The 20,809-nt window shown below is 39.3% G+C and overlaps 2 protein-coding genes across 3 annotated transcripts in view; both read right to left on the bottom strand.

Annotated features, from left to right (window-relative positions):
• SPDL1 (spindle apparatus coiled-coil protein 1) overlaps positions 1-20,809 on the bottom strand; it is a 367,882-nt gene that overhangs the window by 256,317 nt on the left and 90,756 nt on the right. The gene's annotated exons all lie outside the window — the stretch shown is intronic.
• Positions 1-20,809, bottom strand: part of DOCK2 (dedicator of cytokinesis 2) — a 221,710-nt gene that overhangs the window by 153,984 nt on the left and 46,917 nt on the right. The window contains exons 24-25 of the mRNA XM_075511018.1: positions 19,616-19,686; positions 18,829-18,935 (exon numbers count right to left, since the gene is read on the bottom strand). Coding sequence (XP_075367133.1) covers positions 18,829-18,935; positions 19,616-19,686 — 178 coding nt within the window. The remainder of the gene's footprint in view (positions 1-18,828; positions 18,936-19,615; positions 19,687-20,809) is intronic.

The raw sequence follows: 20,809 nt of genomic DNA, 5'->3' as shown, positions 1-20,809 counted from the left end.
CGAAGATTTTTTTTTTTCTAATTTAATTGATATATGCCACTGAATGATTTAAGTAGCAACTTACTTATACAGTGCTGTGTAATTAAACAGAGTACAGCACAGCAGCATGAATAACACTGAGCAGGTGCTTCAAAGATTTGTTATATTTATGAAAATAACCTGGGAAGAAAACAGAGCTAAATGTAGCTTCAAAGGTTCCACCTTAGAATAAAATTTGTATAGCACTACAGAAGCATTCTAGTCACATACAGTGAGCTGAAGTTCTTACTCATTTCCACTCAACTGATTTCTTATTGCTTAAAATTCTTGTCTATCTTAACTCTATGGAAAATATTTGTATCACCAATTGTATACTATTTTCTATCAATACCACATATCACAATTTCTGAAAAAATAATAGAACAAAACTAGAAAACTTCTTAATTACTGCAAACAAAAATGAAAATGCGGCTTTTTTTTTTTCTTTTAAGAATGATTTAGAACACCTTTACCTGGACATACAGCATACTCACTGATAAATAAGTGGAATGAGAGACATGGTGAAACTGTATCCAATGTGATTTAAAACAAGCCAGTGTCTCAGAATCCCTACAAATAAGGGTGCTAGCACAGGAAGACAGGAGGGTATGAAAGAAAGAGAGGAAAAGAATGGAAAGTAGATTATAAATTTCTGAATTTTGCAGAGGAAGCAACAGAAGTTACCCATGCAGATTATTCTTATTTCAGTAACGGCTCCAAGCCATATAAAGCCAGGAGCTTTGAATCATGTCTAAGGAGCAGCATAATTCCTTGCCTCAGAAAGTATCTCTACTCTTGGTAATGCCACAATATGAATAAAAAGCTATTTATCTGATTTTCTATAACCCTTGTTCTAAGCTACAAGAGAACTCTTACTCAATGACTAAAATACAAACTCATTAGTAAAACAGCAGTTAAAGAACACATATCAACACAAGACCTGTTCAAAGAGCAGCATAAAAAGGAATGTCACATAGCTTACAGTTCATTTACGTGATCAACTCTGCACATAGACAAGCTTCCTGCACTTAATGCAGGCCATAGACTACCCCTCTGATTCAGAAACCAAATAGCTGCGCTTACAAAGCACTTAGTAAAGCATACTAGCAGGCCATACTAAGACTCCTAAAGCACTTCAGTGTGGATTTGTGTCCATGGAGAGAGAGAAACACTCCCCTCCAAAAGTCATCAATACTGATAGATTCGTAGTCACCAGCTGTAGACATCAAATATTATATAGTTTTCTGAAACTGAGATGATAATTAGCAAATTCTTTCTTGATTTGCTCATGTGAACCACTTCTAATAACTAATTAAAAATACAACAAATGCAGTGCCATTTGCTTCTTGACCAAGAACTAAACCAAAGAAACATCATTAGCAACATCAAAAGTTATATGCAATACCTTTAAACTTGCTGAAATGTGATAGTACTTTTTTTTTTAACAAAGAAAGGGTTTATGCATTCAGTGAAATAAGTACAAGTTGTAAATTAGATTATTACCTACCTACTTTTGGAAAAAAGCTAGAAAACAAACTTTAATTCTGTTTTCATTGCAATCTGTGGAAACTGTCCTTCAAAAGTCTAGGGTTATTCAGGGGGAAAACAGTTCATAGTATGATCAGTTCAGGGTTCATTCATCAAGGTTCTGACCACTCCGAAAATATTTAAGATATTTTTTCCTTTAGACATAACGTTTATTGCTAACCAAGTTCCATTTCATGATGGTTACGAAAAAGACCATAAGCATATTAGTGTAAACACCTGCTAAACCTACACCCACTTCTCTAAAACAGCAATGACTGTTTCATTCCCACCGCAGAGTTGGGCTGAAGAGTTATTTGCCAGACTTTTAACTTCTCCATACAGCCCATGTGCTGCTGAGATAGAAGGTGAATGTCGCCTCAGTGAGATACATGCAAGGAACTTGCTTATGAAGTTGCAAAAGAAAAATTAAAATAGGACTGCAGTGAACTTGCAGTCTGTTACTGAAAGATGGCACGCATTTAACAGATTTTAAAGTGGATCAGACAAAAAAAAAAAAAAAAAAAAAAAGACTTACAACTGAAACAAGCAGTTCAGACTGGTTAAGAAAAGAAACTGGTTAAGAAAAGAAATAAAGAAAAACTTCTTCCCCATGAAGACAGTCAAGCAGTGGAACAAACAGGTTGCTCAGTCTCTGTCCTTGGAGGTTTTCAAGACCCAGCTGGAGCAAGCCCAGAGCAACCTGGTCTGACCTCACGGCTTACCCCAACTTGAACTATTCTATGATCCTTTATTGCAAAAATTGCTAATTAATGGTAGCATAGCGGTAGCTTGGTGCACTGCAAATGACCCGTTGCTAATCCTCAGAAGATAGTAGCCAACTACTGATAACAAGTAAGTGCCAGCACACGGTGAGAAATTTACAGGAGACTGCTAGATCTTGAATCTTTGCGAAATGAATGGAGACTGTCAGAAAGTTAGGAACAAAGATATATCTCTACATTTACACCTATATATGCAAATCATGACTTTTTTAGGGATTGTAATTTTTTTCATCCATAGACTCAGGTATCAAGGTTTCCTATACTAGAAGAGATGACATCAAAATCATGACTCCAAAGACAGAGAGGGGAAACCTATTTCTTGTCAATTCAGTCTGTAGCACTTGCACAGCATCTGTAGAGAGGCAAAAAAAATTGCTTCACAAATATTTAACCTGTATGAAAATACACATGCAGCAAGCACCGAGGGACATCAAAAATTTATCTTTTCTGATACCCACTCTGCCTCATCCCTGTCTTTCTTTTCAGATTCTCTAACTGCATGTAAAATATGCTAAAGGAATGATTCATTACAAGCTAAATCCCCCATCTTTCCTATAGCATTGTGGATCCAATACACTAAACCAAATGATAGGCAATAAAGCTCATCTGCATACAGTATCACTGAACATACTTGTCTGCAGTTATATCTACATCTACACATTGCAACATTTTGTGTCACAAGTTCTCTGCTCTAAACCTCCTGTGTGCAAACTCTACTTTTTATAAGGATGGATAACTATTACTCTAACATTCTGCAGTAGACACAGTGACAGCTACAATTAATACAACATGAAGATGGACATATTTAGACAAACACATCCAACCTTTAACTAATCTGCAATCACGTCATAGGAATACAGGTTCCAAATCAACAGCATGTAATAAATTTAGCTGGCAACTCTTTTCTCATAACTACCATTCTTAAAAATACTGCTTTAAAACATTTCCACTTCAAAAAAATCAGTAGACACTGCTATGCTAACAGGCCTGTTCATAACAATAAAGTTCAATGTCATATCAAATTACGTGACATCTCAGCCATTTTTCATCACTCACAAAGAGGATGGAATGTTATATGTGCATACCAGTTTCACATCTGCCAGGATAAACATACTTATTTCCCCCACTCCTCCAACATAATATCCAGCTCAATTTTTAAGCCATTAAGATTTCCCTTGAAATGTCTGACAGCTAGCAAATATAAAAAAATCTTTTTGGGCAGCTTTTAAAGTTACAGGAAGCAACTGGATAATAAGTCATAATAAAAATCTATACTTAACAAGCTTTATTTCAAAAGTAAAGTAAGAGACTACACTGAAAAAACTCATTGATCAAGGGGAATCCTGTATTTTAGCTAAAGGACATTTTAAGTACTCATATAGAAAAAAAGCTAGGACTTCAAGGTAGGTATTATGTGTATATTAATCACTAAATTACATCTGACTTCACATGCCAGTGATATCTACTTGATCAGTAATCAGGAAGCGTAGAGGGGATCATGAGTTACAAGTTGCATTGGACACCTCAAAGAGGAGTAGAAATAAATTTCATTGAATTTAAAACTCCTCCATACCAGGGTTTCAGAGGCCATTTAAAACTTTTCCTACCAGTATGTAAAATGCCCACTGTTGTCTGTAACTCATTTAAAAACCACACACACGTGTATTTTGGTAAAAGAAATAAGTCTTTGATATAATTCTTCTTTTGCATAAAGGCATTCCATACTTCTTAAACATTAAGAAAGCAGGGTTTCTTGCATAGACAAAATTTTCCTATTGTACTGAGAGGACAGCTGAGGCAGAAGGTACAATTGATTTCCTCCAGTTTTAAGAACTAATTACTCTGCAAGCTTCATTACTCCCAGCTGTACTTTGCATTATAAATTAAAATTTGATTCACATTTGATATGTACAGAATCTATTAAAAGGACTTAACATATGCAGCTGATCAATTATTTACAGTGCATTTTCAGATGTGACCAATGTTGAAGTGTCAAGCTACACGGAAATTCAAAGGCCGTTTAACTACCCTTAGCTATATTTTTTTTAAAAAAAAACCCATGCAATTGTAATCAATGAAAAAATTTGCAATGTATTTTTATAAGCAAATTGTATTTTTTTGTGTTAATTATTTTGGTTTCGATTAAGGCTATATGGCTGTATTTTGTGACTGGCTGCTAGATAAACTCAGCTTGTTAGTTAAGGCAATACAGAATTACTTCATTTTGTGTGAAGTAAAGAACTCAATGTACTTCTAGGACATTATTCATAAACAAAAGACAATAGTCTTAGAAAAGGAAAATTATTTAGATTCTATAAGATCCATAGCAGTTAAAGTCATCCCATGTGAGGATGCAATTCCAAGATGTTCTGATGAACACATACAATCAAAGTAACTGAAAAAGACTAGCATTTGTAGCAAAGAAGCCCTGGTCTTAGCCTGAGCCTGCAAGTGGACTAGTATTACTATAGAACTGTAGTCATGCCTTCTCATCTTTAAAAAACCTGTTAAAACCATTTCACTAGAACATTATACAAAATATGAAATCCCCTTATTATCTTGGGACAAAGAGAAGTTTATTGAATGGGTATATAAATTCCAGGTTATAATATTAAGGTATCATTGCAGAAGTAAAGTAAGCAAAATGAGCAAAGTGCTCATTTGGGCATCAACAACTTGTTGGCTAGGAAAAAGGAGAAAAAAATTAAGAAAATCATGGAAGACGGTAATCAAGAAAACAAATAGCCAAAGTAAAATTTTCTGTTGTAATATTTGATGATCTGGACTCATTACTGAGTGCACCCTCAGTAAGTTTGCAGACGACACCAAATTGGGCGGCAGTGTCGATCTACTCGAGGGTAGGAAGGCTCTGCAGAGGGATCTGGACAGGCTGGATCCATGGGCCAAGGCCAACTGTATGAGATTCAACAAGGCCAAGCGTCAGGTCCTGCACTTGGGTCACAACAACCCCATGCAACGCTACAGGCTTGGGAAAGTGGCTGGAAAACTGCCAAGTAGGAAAAAGTCCTAGGGGTGTTGGTTGACAGCTGGCTGAATGTGAGCTGGCAGTGTGCCCAGGTGGCCAAGAAAGCCAACAGCTTCCTGGCTTGTATCAGGAATAGTGTGGCCAGCAGGAGTAGGGAAGTGATCGTGCCCGTGTACTCAGCACTGGTGAGGCCACACCTCAAATACTGTGTTCAGTTTTGGGCCCCTCAGTACAAGAAGGACATTGAAATGCTGGAGCGTGTCCAGAGAAGGGCAATGAAGCTGGCAAAGGGTCTGGAGAACAAGTCTTATGAGGAGCAGCTGAGGGAACTGGGATTGTTTAGCCTAGAGAAGCAGAGGCTGAGGGGGAGACCTTATCTCTCTCTACAGCTACCTGAAAGAAGGTTGTAGTGAGGTGGGTGTCAGTCTCTTCTCCCAAGTAACAAGCAATAGGACAAGAAGAAACTGCCTTAAGGGTTATCAAGCATTGGAACAGGCTGCCCAGGGAAGTGGCTGAGTCACCATCCCTGGAGGTATTTAAAAGACATGTGCACATGTCACCTAGGGATATGGTTTAGTGGTGGACTTTAGTGGCAGTGTTAGGTTTACAGTTGGATATTAAGGGTCTTTTCCAACCTAAATGATTCTATGATTAAGCAATCCACGTACACACATTCATGCCCCCTGCCCCCCCGCCCCAAGAAAGCTGAAGACAGACGGGGGAGAGACATGGGGGGGGGGGGGGGAAGGTACAGATGCCTATTTAACTACTAGCTGCTTTTTTGCTTGATAAATGATGTGGTAAGATTGCCAGCACACACAGATATACTCTTTCTTAACTTTCAAACCCATGAAAAAACTGATTGGCTTTTTTTCTAGAAGCCAGAATAAAATGTGCTGCCCCAAACTCTATTTGAACACATAAACCACCAACATACAGTTTGAGCATCTTGCACTTATTTCATCAAGTTCTGTCAAAAGACATGTTGTTCTATGTATTTATCAATGACAAATTCCAACAAACTTCTCAGAGAGAAGTTTCCTGGTAACATCTCCCTGCATAAGGACAGGTAGATTCATTCTGGTAGAAGATTAAGCACAGTTACATCTTGTCAGTTTTAAGTTTTTTGGTGGGTTTTGTTGTTGTTGTTGTTTGAGTGGGTTTTTTTTTAACCCCTTTATTCACTTTATTCTTCTTCAGAAGATATCTAATGATTTCTTCTGTACCAGGTAAGTGAAATTCAAACTCTAAGTCATTAGCACAATAATGTCATTAAAAAAGACATTTGGGTCTCCTTCAGCAAAAATCACAGACAGGCTTCATTCCTGACTGCCTCATATGTGCAGCCAAAATGGTAATAAAGATTTAACACCACTTTTGTCTCCCTTAGGAAACACTACTCTTGATTCCCTGGCATGCCTGTAGCCAAATCCATCTGTTAGGATGGCTTCATGCCCACTTAAAAACTGGTGTGCCAATTTAATAAGGACATAGGTGTCATCTGAATACAGATTTAGGACAAAGCCTTAAAAATAAAATCAGTGAACAACATTCTTTCAACAAGGAGAGACTTCTGATGGCAGCCAGTGCTCAATTAAAGTGCCATGCTTCTTCACTAAGGACATCTGTTCACAACTGCAGGCATCTTTCTATTAAAAGTCTTCCCTCTTCATTATTTGCCATTTAACTCTTCGTTGGGAGCCCGAAAGTCATGAATTTAAGATTGTATATATTTTATTCATTGCTAAATCTAAATTCAAATTTCACAGTTTAGATAGGAGCCACAGAAAGGGCAGGTGCCTTAGGTCACCTACAGACTGACAGCACTGTAAGATGCAAATTCTTTTTGTCTCCTGGAATCTAGTACTAACATAGCAAGAAGAAACACAATGGTTGATCCTGTGAAGCCAGCACACAACACTGTTGCTGACCATTCAAAGCAAGAGTCCGCAAGTAAGGTTAGATACAGAACAGGTACAACATTAATGGTCACAGCACACCACTGCGACCAAGCATAACACTGCAGAATACGTCCACTTCCCAACCTCAGGGTGTACGTTCAACTTTCTCCACTCCTCACACGAGCTGAATAATGACATGTATTTGAAGGCAGCCAGAGCAACATCTAACACTACTGTTGCTGTAGCTAAAACAACACTTTAAGTGTTCAGTGCCTTTTCCAGCTTTCAATCATTATAGTCTGCCAGCCTGCCACGAATGTTTGTCAGCATATCCTCTCTGGCAGATTTAAAAGTTTGCCTTGTGTTTGGATTATGGAATATTGATGAATTCCAATTTGCATGTTTCCACATTTCATTTAATTGGCACACAATTTTGCTAAAGTAACAGCTTCATATCGACTTCTGTAATATGTCTTTGTTCTCTCTTTTCTACTTGAAGTAGCTGTAAACACAGATATTTTTACGCACACATTTAGAATTTAATTGTTGAAACTAGTTCACCTAACTAGATTTAGATTTCCCTCCATATATCAAGATTTTTATAAAAATATAACTAAAAAAACTGCCACAATGGGTCAAATCTAACAAGAAGTTACCAGTAGCAATATTGAGCATGTCACCTACTCCTCCATAAACAGAAGAAAGTAATGGCTTTAATCTACACGTGTTCATCACAAACATATGCAGATAAATACCTAAAGATATACATATGCCATCCTTATCCATATCAAAATATTGCAGGAATAGAACTGGCAAAAAAATGAATACAGGATTTGAAGTGATGCTTTAAAGGTAATGTACCCCTAAAAACACTACTGCATATTACAAAAGGAGGAAGGAAAAAAAAAAACCCTACTCTGAGTGTGTTTCTTAAATGAATCTTTTCAAAGCTAAGTACAAAATTCAAGAATGAATCTACAGGAAAGATTTTGTGTTTCAATAGAGAACCCTTTTAAAAGAATTTATGAACAGTGAGTATTTTCAATTTTTTCCCAGCAGCTAAAAAAGGGATAGTCAAGTGCATTAACAATGTCTATGTTCAAACACTTTAAAATGTTGATGGTTGTGTTGAAAACAGTGCAGGAAACCAATTACAGAAAATGAAAAACAAAACTTTGGCTTAAGAACTCATATCAGTAGGAATACAACTGAAGATTACAAGAATATTTAAAATCAATAGCTATAACTCAATTCCAGTAATAATAATTAAACTGAAAGATGCTTAATCAGAAATTATTAGTGTTCCTTCTACTTTTTTTTCAATTTTTTTCTTAACAGTCCTGAAACTAAAAATAATACACTTTTTTCTAAATCTTTAATTGGATTACATAGAAAAGAGAACACAGACTTGATGTTGATTATATGCCACCATTTTAACTCTAAAATTTTTTCTTAGTTAACCCTGACTTGCACATATCTGACATCACAACATGGACTTACAGCTGGATCTTTAAAAGGGAAAAAAAAAAGTTATATTCTTTGTGAAACGTAGGCATTATACAACACAAACTAGCATTTCCTGACAGATCATAGCCCACGTAACAAATTCAAACCTTTAGAAAGAAGAATTCCAAAGAACATGAAAGTAGAAATCATTATCTTCCTGGGTTTTTTCAGACAGAAAAGTTCATTAAAGAGTCTAGCAAGACAATCTTAGATTGCTGAGGCTCTACTGTACAGAGCTATGGGAGGAGGTAGAAAGGTTAAGGAGCATCAGGGAGGCTGAGAAAGAGATCGACTGGTGGTGCCATGCTCTGACCCCCCTGAGACAGGAACAGGAGCAGCAGCAGCCACCAGTAAGAACCCACGATCAAGGGGATCCTCTATCCCCTCCCCAGCGGGCTGAAGGCAGCAGCTCAGAGGAGGAGAGTGAATGGAGGCGAGTCCACGCTCGTGGCAGCAGGCGAAGGCCCCCCCTGCCCACCTCGCCCCCCCAGGTGCCTCTGTACAACAGGTATGAGGCCCCGGAGGTGGAAGGCCAGTCAATGGAGGATGGGGATGACAGTCTGTATACACCAGAGGTGTCGCCCAGGTCAGAACAATGTACCTCTCGTATTAACACCACCTCCACAAGGAAAAGAAGACGGGTTACAGTTGTGGGTGACTCCCTTCTGAAGGGAACCGAGGGTCCGATATGCCGGACAGACCCTCCTCTTAGGGAAGTCTGCTGCCTCCCTGGGGCCCGCGTGAAGGATGTCACGAGGGTACTCCCTAGCCTGGTACGGCCCTCGGACTATTACCCCCTACTGCCCTTCCATGTGGGGGGCGATGAAGCTGCAACACGAAGTCCCAGGGCGATCAAAAGAGACTTCAGGGCCTTGGGACGGCTAGTAAGGGAATCTGGAGCACAGGTTATTTTCTCCTCTCTCCTTCCCATTGTGGGCAGTGACACAAGAAGGAACAGAGACACCCAGTCTATTAACGCATGGCTCCGTGGCTGGTGTCATCGCCACGGATTTGGTTTTTTTGACAACAGTATAGCCTACACAGCACCGGGTTTGCTGGCGTCTGATGGGATTCATCTTTCCCCTTTGAGAAAGAGAATCTGCTCAGGAACTTGTGGGGCTCATTGACAGAGCTTTAAGCTAGACTCGAAGGGGGAGGGGGATAATATCAGGCTTGCCCAAGGGAAGCTGAGGGACGATGTGCCACGGTTAGAGGGAGAGGGTGCCAGCGAGGGCACTCGGCCTGTGTCTCTGAGATCTGCGGGGTACGCTGGGGCACAGCCGAAGTCGAACAGAGTTGAGCTAGGGGATACTGAGGCAATAGGAGCCAAGAGGGAAATGCCAGTGAAACACCTCAAAGCACACAAGGGGTGTTCTTCTATGAAGGAAACACGGACGACAGCCCAGCCGAAGTGCCTCTACACCAATGCACGCAGCATGGGAACAAGCAGGAGGAGTTGGAAGCCATTGTACATCAGGAAAACTATGATATGGTTGCCATCACACAAACGTGGTGGGATGACTCGCACAACTGGAGTGCGGCGATGGATGGCTATAAACTCTTCAGGAGGGATAGGCGAGGCAGGAGAGGTGGTGGGGTAGCCCTATACGTCAGGGAGGGTCTGGATAGTTTAGAGCTCGATGATGGTGATGATAGGGTGGAGTGTCTATGGGTAAGAATCAGGGGGAAGGCCAACAAGGCAGTTATTGTGGTGGGAGTCTGTTACAGACCACCCAACCAGGATGAGGAGACAGATGAACTATTCTATAAGCAGCTGGGAGAAGCCTCACGATCACTAGCCCTTGATCTTGTGGGGGACTTCAACCTGCCGGATGTCTGCTGGAAATACAATACAGCAGAGAGGAAACAGCCTAGGAGGTTCCTGGAGCGTGTGGCAGATAACTTCCTGACGCAGCTGGTGAGGGAGCCAACTAGGGAAGGTGCCCCGCTGGACCTCTTGTTCATGAACAGAGAAGGACTTGTGAGCCATGTGATGGTTGGAGGCTGTCTTGGGCAGAGCGATCACGAAATGATGGAGTTTTTGATACGTGGAGAAGCGGTGAGGGGGGTCAGCAAAACTGCCACCTTAGATTTCCAGAGGGTGGACTTTTGCCTGTTTAGGAGACTGGTCAAGAGAGTCCCCTGGGAGGCAGCCCTAAAAAGCAAAGGAGTCCAGGAAGGCTGGACAGTCTTTAAGGAGGAAGTCCTAAAGGCACAAGAGGGGGTTGTCCCCAGGTGCCGAAAGACAAGCCGGCAGGGAAGAAGACCGGCCTGGCTGACTAAAGAGCTCTGGCTCGAACTCAGGAAAAAGAGGAGAGTCTACGACCTCTGGAAGAAGGGGCGGGCAACTCAGGAGGACTACAAAGGTGTAGCAAGGCTGTGCAGGGAGAAAAGTAGAAGGGCCAAAGCTGAGCTAGAGCTCAGTCTGGCTGCTGCTGTAAAAGACAACAAAAAACACTTCTTCAAATACATTAGCAGCAAAAGGAGAGCTAAGGAGAATCTCCAGCCCCTAGTAGATGGGGGAGGGAGCACAGTGACCAAGGATGAGGAAAAGGCTGAGGTACTTAATGCCTTCTTTGCCTCAGTCTTTATTAGCAGGGCCAATTGTTCTCTGGGTACCCAGCCCCTGGAGTTGGAAGATAGGGACGGGGACCAGAATGGAGCCCCCATAATCCAGGGGGAAATGGTTAGTGACCTGCTGCACCACTTAGACACTCACAAGTCTATGGGGCCTGATGAGATCCACCCGAGAGTACTGAAGGAACTGGCAGATGTGCTCACCAAGCCCCTTTCCATCATTTACCAGCAGTCCTGGCTAACGGGGGAGGTCCCTGCTGAGTGGAGATTAGCTAATGTGACACCCATCTTCAAGAAGGGCCAGAAGGAGGACCCGGGGAACTACAAGCCTGTCAGCCTGACCTCAGTGACAGGGAAGCTGATGGAGCAGATCATCCTGAGTGCTATCACACGGCATGTAGAGAATAACCAAGGGATCAAGCCCAGCCAGCATGAGTTCAGGAAAGGCAGGTCCTGCTTGACCAACCTGATCTCCTTCTATGACAAGGTGACCCGCCTAGTGGATGAGGGAAAGGCTGTGGATGTTGTCTATCTAGACTTCAGTAAAGCCTTTGACACGGTTTCCCACAGCATTCTCCTGGAGAAACTAGCTGCTCATGGCTTGGACGGGTGTCCTCTTCGCTGGGTAAAGAACTGGCTGGATGGCCGGGCCCAAAGAGTGGTGGTGAATGGAGTTTACTCCAGTTGGCAGCCGGTTACAAGCAGTGTTCCCCAGGGCTCTGTGTTGGGGCCAGTTCTGTTTAATATCTTTATCAATGATCTGGATGAAGGGATCAAGTGCACTCTCAGTAAGTTTGCAGATGACACCAAGTTGTGCGGGGGTGTTGATCTGCTTGAGGGTAGGAAGGCTCTGCAGAGGGACCTGGACAGGCTGGATCGATGGGCCGAGGTCAATTGTATGAGGTTTAAACAAGGCCATGTGCAAGGTCCTGCACTTGGGCCGCAGCAGCCCCATGCAATACTACAGGCTTGGGGAAGAGTGGCTGGAAAGCTACCAGGCAGAAAAGGACCTAGGGGTGTTGGTTGACAGCCACCTGAATATAAGCCAGCAGTGTGCCCAGGTGGCCAAGAAAGCTAATGGCATCCTGGCTTGTATGAAAAATAGTGTGGCCAGCAGGACTAGGGAAGTGATCGTGCCCCTGTACTGGTGAGGCCACACCTCAAATACTGTGTTCCTTTCTGGGCCCCCCACTACAAGAGAGACATTGAGGGGCTGGAGCGTGTGCAGAGAAGGGCAATGAAGCTGGTGAAGGGTCTGGAGCAGAAGTCTTATGAGGAGCGGCTGAGGGAACTGGGGTTGTTTAGCCTGAAGAAAAGGAGACTGAGGGGAGACCTTATTGCTCTCTACAACTACCTGAAAGGAGGTTGTAGAGAGGTGGGGGTCGGTCTCTTCTCCCAGGTAACAAGTGATAGGACAAGAGGAAATTGTATCAAGTTGCACCAGGGGAGGTTTAGACTGGATATTAGGAAATTTTTCTTCACTGAAAGGGTTATCAAGCATTGGAACAGGCTGCCCAGGGAAGTGGTTGAGTTGCCATCCCTGGAGGTATTTAAAGGACGTTTGGATGAGGTGCTTAGGGACATGGTGTAGTGGCAGTCTTGGTAGTGTTAGGTTTACAGTTGGACTCAATGATCTTAAAGGTCTATTCCAACCTATACGATTCTGTGGAAAACATAACATTTCCAAACCCATTTGCATTCACTTGTATTTCACATGCTCTGTTACAGTTAACCTATTTTATTTTACTGGTTTCTGCTTAAAATTAATGTTACCGTATTTAAGATCATAATCTAATTTAAAAGATGCCATAATTTAACCTATGTATAATTAACAACATACACAATAGTCATAGCACAGGACCAACCTATTGACAGTTTTCCTCTGCTGCACCTCAAAAATTTAGGACACAATTATATGTGCTTTACTTAAGGAATATATCTCAGATCTGACAAATCTTTGCTGTTCTAGATCACCAACACATGAACTACCAATACTTTTCAAGCAGTGAAATGAAAGAACCAGGATATTTCACAGGCAAAACTCAGTAATGTACACATGAATGTTAGGAAACCAGTCTAATTATGGGTGTGTGCAAGTACCTATCTTGTTTAAACAACAGTATAATAGAAAGAGTTCTTCAGTTAGGAAAAATACTACTATAGTCTCAGCATTTCTTCTGACATCTGGCAAATTAACCCCTACTGCTCACATATGTCTCTTGCTGCTGTTCTTCCAAAATCAGCAAGTGGTTTGCATATGCTGAACATGCAGTAGCTATGTCTACAGCCACAGTGAGCAGAGGACCTGGATTTCGAGCCAAGAGACTGAAACTCTATTCCCACCCCCGCCAGTGACCATCTGTGTGACCTACTTAGAGTTTATATTCCTTGGAGTAGATCTCACAGTGTTCTGCTACAGCACAAACTCCTAATCAGGAATGGACCTCTAAAGAATACCAAGTCAAAAGCAGCAGTGTAAATACATACACATTTTATTATATGTTCAAGCATTTTATATTCATTTCACACCAATAAAAAACAATTCTCCCAAGGCTAATTGATTTGCAAATTTCAACATAATGTCAATGAATACTCCATGGTCAGTTTAGAATAAAAATCTAGCTCCAAATCCTATAAACTCAGAAACACTGACTACAATAAAAATTGCACGTAATTTGTAAACAGCTATGTCTTAAACTGGTGATCTCCAAAATGGAGAGATGGTCAGGGAATTTGGGCAATAGGTTCCCCCCCCCCCCCAAAAAAAAAAGCATCAAATGCATCAAAATGCAAAAAAAAAAAAAAAAAAAAAAAAAAAAAAAGAAGTGATGCATCAAAACTAGCATTACATAGAAATGAAGCAATTCTAACAAAACTTTTCTTTGGCAGGCCCAACAGAGAATTTCACAAGAGGGAGAGAATAGAGAGAATAATCCATTACATCTCAGTATACAAAGGGAAAGATATATGACAGGAGGCAGTTTCTTACATCATGAAAGAGACTTTGAAATCCCATTAGGGGTGCTTATACAGGACAAGACAACCATTTCTTTCCCTCTGATATTTTTAAATAACGTATTAGAGTGATCTAAAAGGAAAATGTCAAAAACTAAGTTTAAGAAGATGTCTTGTCCTCTGATCAAAAAGGACATAATATTGTCTGAAGACAAAACTGGATAAATATCTGTGCATGCGCTCACACATCCTGCAAGAATGTTCCTAAACATGATAGTGAAAGTGCACAACCAGTTGAAAGCATCATTCTTCCTATGTTCAGCCACTCAAACACCTGAACCACCACAACCCCTCTAAGCTGTATTATAGTTAGAGTGGGAACAAGAAATCGATGCCTCAACAAAAAAAAAAAAAAAAAAATCTATCAATGTAATTTAAAGGCTTGTAGAAGTGCTGTAGCGTTGCAGGGCTTCTGAAGATCAATTACAGTAGCAGTCAACACAACTAGGCATCCTATCTGATGAAAGCACTCTATTCCAGGACAGTCTACAGTGAAAACTTTTGAATGCCTGGGAATACATACCAATAAATTCAGCTTAACCTCAAGGCTTCCAACTTCAGGTTCATGTGCAACTTATTTAATAAAAACAAATTTCACTGGCTTCTTTACTTTTTGAAAACATTTTTTCATGTTTTCAGAATTCTGCTTCCTTAGAAAATGCTGTGAACATCGATGGGTAAAGGAAAAGAAATACCAATATATGAAATCCAATTAAATTATAACGACAATACCATTGGGAATGGAAGTAAATGAACTGAACTGGAACTGTAATGAACTACATGGAAAGAGACTAAATACTAAAGCCTGGTGAAAAAAGGATAATCTGAAACACACACAAATTAATAGACTTCATTGTCATTAGCAATGTAGTTAAATATATTCCATATTCATGGCAGAAAAAAAATACTACCTGTTCTAGATAAATGTGAACTTTAGTTAATGATACTGTTTGGCAATCTTACCTTAATTATCATGCTGCATACTATTTTGTGATACAGTACATACACTTTCGTTCTTGTAAATTTTGTAAATTACCTTCCACCTCATTGCTTGGAGTAACGAGTCAGGCATTGTCTACACCCTGCAAACACAGTTGGTTCTCCACCCAATTAATTTTAGAATCAATTGTATTTAATGTAGAGCAATAAGAGCATCTTTGGAATTTTCTATTTTAAACCATGGCACTGTACAAGAAAAAGGACTTGTTTGCTATTTACTGTGCACAATATTACAGTAGCACAGTACAGAAACTTTTCCATACCACTATAATATCAGAGATACTTAACTGTGTATTGATCTTTTCAGATTCTTCAGTGCCTGCACTTAAAACATGTTGTGGACTTTCCCCTATGATAATTACAACTTGAAGGTTAAATCCAAGCAATATAAAAACAAAACATAAATGCAAATAATCATACAATATCAGCTAGATGTAAAACACCCTGTGATTTTCCCAAGGCTGATTTTATGCCATTAGCAATGTAGAGGCAGGTTGAGTGAAAGGAAAATTATAAAGATCATTACCCAAAAGAGAAACTCTATGATTAAATGCCCCAAGAGATACTTGGGTAACACCACTGAGACAACAGTAACTTTGTTAGCTGGCCATACTAAGTGTCAGAAGAATGACAACTTTGTCATGGAATGGTCTCATTAAAATTACATCCACTTGATTTGTTTATTTTGGGCAACTGCTTCTTCAGAGGACCGTCTCTTATTTTAAACTAATAATTAAAAGAAGATAAATTTATTTCCCCAGGCTCCTCTAAAAACAACAGCACCTAAGTATTATTATATAATTATATACCAAGTATTACAGTAAAAACATTTTAAGGTAGATCTTGCATATATCATCACCATAAGCATATAAACAAGCTGTTAGTTTGTACATATCATCAAATGCATACACTTTAACTGTCAATTACTAGTGCAAGTTTGGATCACAATTACCTATTCAGACATACCGGATCCAGCGTAAAGCAGCTAGGCCGGCAAATGGTTTAAGTATTATATGCTGCCTTTATGATCTTAGCTCCCTGGTTTTGTTGTGAAGTGTTTGACATTACCAAAAAGTAGCACAGGGAAGTTTTGGACATTATTTATTTTTTTAATTTATACATTTAAGACCAAATGAGTCCACTAACTACCTCTCTGGGAAAAATTAAAGTGTATTGATTATCTGGTCAGCAGTATACAAAAAGCACCATTTATTGTTTTTTATAAAAGCTCCTCAGAATTAGAAATCCTCTTAGCAAAATTGCTTATTATTACCTTAAAATTATAGAAAGAGAAAACATACATGCTTTTTATAATTCACAACATATTCCGAGGTAGACATTTTCTATGACATACCAGCTATATATTTCAAGACATCAGACAAGCTACATTTACAAGCAAGCAGCAATCTATTATTATTATTTATCTGCAAGCAATAAAAGCTTTACAGAACATTTTGCATTAATAGACTGTAGCTAAAGCAAAGGCCTGTTAAACACATGAAATGAGAACCACACTAAGTAGACTATAATGGTAGCTTCTTTGGAATCAAAAAAACCCACTCTTTTCTCCTCTGGAGCATACATTGATATGGAAGAAAGGAGCAGTGGCATGTACACTAAAAGGAGTAAGATGCAAGTCAATAGAACTGTGAAGAACACAGCTTATTGTATGCTCAACTATTTTCATTCTGGATCTCTATTAGGGCTTTATTCTTTATTACACGAGCATGGGATCCCTTGTCCTGACCAACACTCCTGATATATGAACCAATAAGAAAAGTATTTCAATGAGACAAGTTTCTTTAAAGAAAAATTATCGAACCATTGTTATTTCACAGCTGTGCCTGCTCTTATTCTGTCTTCTAAAATTCTGAGACAGAATAATAAAAAGTTGAGTTTTTCTTCCAGAATAATGGTATTTGACTGGAGACTAATGTATCACACTAAAAGCATAAAAGTTAGTAAAAGGCTGATTAAAACAAGTCATATCCTTAGTATTATTACAGCTAGAATTACCCAGCTGCTTTAAGCCTCTAACTGTTCTTGTAGATAGCAAAGCAATGGGTTTACTGGAGATGAACCAAACCTCATAACCTCAGAGTTTAGGCTGGTCTCTTATGTACTTATTGGTTGCACAGAAGATCATTACTAATGTACCCATACACCAAATGATATATCAGACTGTACTTGTAAAATAGAAACACAGTAACCTACCGGAAAAAATTGTGAATACAGAATTAGATCTGTTTGAAAATCAACTAGTTGCATCTGCTTTTAATAGCTTGGATCAGTGTCTGTAGATACCCAAACTACAGCTACTAAAGTTCCACTGATTCAAGCAACCTTACACATAGTTAAAAAAAAAAAAAAAAAAATCACAGATGATGAACATGAAATCATTAACATAAATATAGGTTAAAATACTATCTAATTTAATCTAAGCATTAAAACCAACTATATTATTTTATTGATTTTGTCCATGAAATCTATAATGGTCTCAAAACACAACAGAGAGAGCTAGTTATTGTTATAGCTTACAATATACATTTCCATCTCAACAGAATGCAACAGAAGTCTTAAAATAAAGTTGGATTTTTATCTGTCCTAGCTAGTTAGAACTGCATCACTCCTCCAGCAACACAGAGGGATGAGATGAGGAGGGCAATCCGTTCTCACTCTATGCATGCTCAGTACTATTTACTACCACTGTTGTACTGTCAAGTTCCTAGAATTATTATCTATAAATTGTCAGAAACCAAAATTCTGACAAATTGGTCATCCGAGTAGTTTGTGCACCTTTCAAAGTTCTGGAGGACTTCTACACAGCTGTAAGATGCTGAGAGAGAAGCAAGCCATCTGGTCCACAAGAGAGGAGACAGAACACTTAACAGTGAAGATGAAGTCAACCATGCAAAACTGGGCTTCTCTGCTAGGACTCCTTCAGCAAAAATTCCCTTTCTGTGATAATATGAAGGAAAACTAAGTGCAAGGCTGATAAAGACATTTCAGTACCACTTATCACTCCTGTTCTGAGAGTGGGGAAGACACTAAGTTCTGATAAAGGTTAAGAAACATCGTAATTCCTATAAATGGAGATGCTGCATTGCAGCTGAGCTATACTACAGCACAATCAGCCTTTTTTTCCTCTGTCCAGAGGCCTTATATAACATAAGCTGTGTTCACAAGGTTTCACTTCATGTTCCTATTTCACTATAGAGCTTACAAATGGGTTGAAAGAATATATACAGCTCCATCCCTCTAACCATTATATAATACGAAAAACGCACAAAACTGTTCCTCTGAGACCCACCTGTTCCTTGTTCTAGGCTAGCAATCACACTTTGTGCAATAGCTGTCTTGTAGAAAGAGGTTAATCCTCTCCAGAGGTCAGACTTCTGGCATTCACACGCTCTCAGTATTAGTTTTACTCAATTTCAAACATGGATAGCACAAAACATAAGTCAGTCAACATTTTCACACCTATTTACTTTAAGCCTTAAAGGCATTTTATATTTACCTTGTTTTTTAAAAAGGTTGCTGCGTACTATTTCCTTCATGGACTGCACTTTCTGCTTCTGTAGTTTCACTGGTGGAATGCAAGTGTAAAATTCATATAGTAGTTGGCTGCATGTAAAGGAAAAGTGTCATAAATACCATACAGATGAATTAATCATGTGTTAATAAAGAAAGACAGAAAGAGCAAAAGATCATATATTTCTAAACATTTATTTCTTTTTAAGACTTAGATTTATTTGCTTTATCATAAACATTGACAAGAGATCAGTAGCAGGTTCAAAAGAAAACTTTCAAGAGAAACAAGATGAGGATGAACTAGATTTTGGCCATGTTTACAAATGTTTATTACTTTCCATTGTTTTCAATGGAATAAAGATATTTTTGTGTGTGGTGGAGGCAATTTATCTTTGTCTGACAAATATAGATAGATACTTATTTCAAACTGCTAAAATCAGATTTTATTTTCTGGAATAGGGCTTATTTGGGGCAGGGTGGCAGGGAGAGAGGAAGAGGGGGAAAAAAAAAAAAGATAGATTGTTCCACTTGCTCATTTTATTCACCAAGTGACTGCTGAAGTATTGGGCCTCCATAATGAATTCTGTCATTATGTAAGTCGGATGAGAACTCCCTGTTAAAAACATATGCCCAGAGTTCCACCACTGTCTTGATCAGTACAAACTGGCATAGCTTTGTTGACTTAAACTGATCAATAATAATTTATTATTTACAACAGCATTACATTGTATACACCATGTGATGCATCTACTAAATGTTCAAAAGCAGCTCACCTCAGTAACTTGGCATCAAAGACCATTTCAACATCATGAAGAACTGATGGTATGTACTTCAAGGCAGCAACCTGTATTGATATACAGATTGTGTTAATTTTGTATGTTTATCTGCATACAGACAATACAGAGCACACCACTGAAACAGATGCACACAAAACAATGATAAATTTTGGCTTCTTTCCTCAGACTGAAATTTTACATCATGTTTGAAAATTGATTTCACCACAAACTACTAGTCACACAAGGGCTCTTATGCTGAGGATATCCAGAGGAACTTAAAAGCAATAGTACCAAGTGGATCATGTTATCTTTGTAGACCACTGGAAGGGCTAAGACTGTCTTTGTAGATCCTGTTCTCTTTGTAGACCACTAAGACTGTCTTTATGATGCAAATATGTAAACCAAGCACTGATCAAAGCAGGAGCTCTTTGATCATACTTTGTATTGATTCGATCCCAGAAATGTGTCATGCAGAAGGCAGGATAACAGTCATCTATCCACCCCAAAGCTGCACTTCCTGGAATAGATGCAATGGAGTGTAGTCTCCCTAACCAACCATCAGCAGCTAAGCTATCCAATGGTTTATCTTATGCTAGTGATTGCCGAGTTATATTTTGACTCTGTACGGAAATACTCAAACCTTAAAAGATGACAAGGGTAAAAAAAAAGACACATTACTATTCTTACACGGACAAGAATACTTAAGCAGGTAATTTCAGGCTCAAAATCATCACTAACATTTAGGGCTAACATACTTAAAGACTAACTTGCAGTACTCAGTGTCATAAAGTTCCTTTGTAGGTTGAAAATATTTAGCCTCTGTAACACCTTTTGAAAGCAAACATAGTGAAAAATCTTACAATGAAAAGCAAAAATGTTAAACATATTTAACATTTGCTGGGCCACTGTCCACTCATTTCTGTGCTTATGCTTTAGATAAAGAGCTGCCTGCAACCATTTTTACATTCACAAAATTACCTGTTACTTATCTTCACAGAATCGTATAGGTTGGAAAAGACCTTTAAGATCATCGAGTCCAACTGTAAACCTAACACTGCCAAGACCACCACTACACCATGTCCCTAAGCACCTCATCCAAACATCCTTTAAATACCTCCAGGGATGGCGACTCAACCACTTCCCTGGGCAGCCTGTTCCAATGCTTGATAACCCTTTCAGTGAAGAAAAATT

The sequence above is a fragment of the Mycteria americana genome, chromosome 8 (assembly GCF_035582795.1).
Source record: "Mycteria americana isolate JAX WOST 10 ecotype Jacksonville Zoo and Gardens chromosome 8, USCA_MyAme_1.0, whole genome shotgun sequence".
Classification (NCBI taxonomy): domain Eukaryota; kingdom Metazoa; phylum Chordata; class Aves; order Ciconiiformes; family Ciconiidae; genus Mycteria; species Mycteria americana.
The sequence above is the reverse complement of the archived record's forward strand: the minus strand, read 5'-3'. Positions and strand labels throughout refer to the sequence as shown.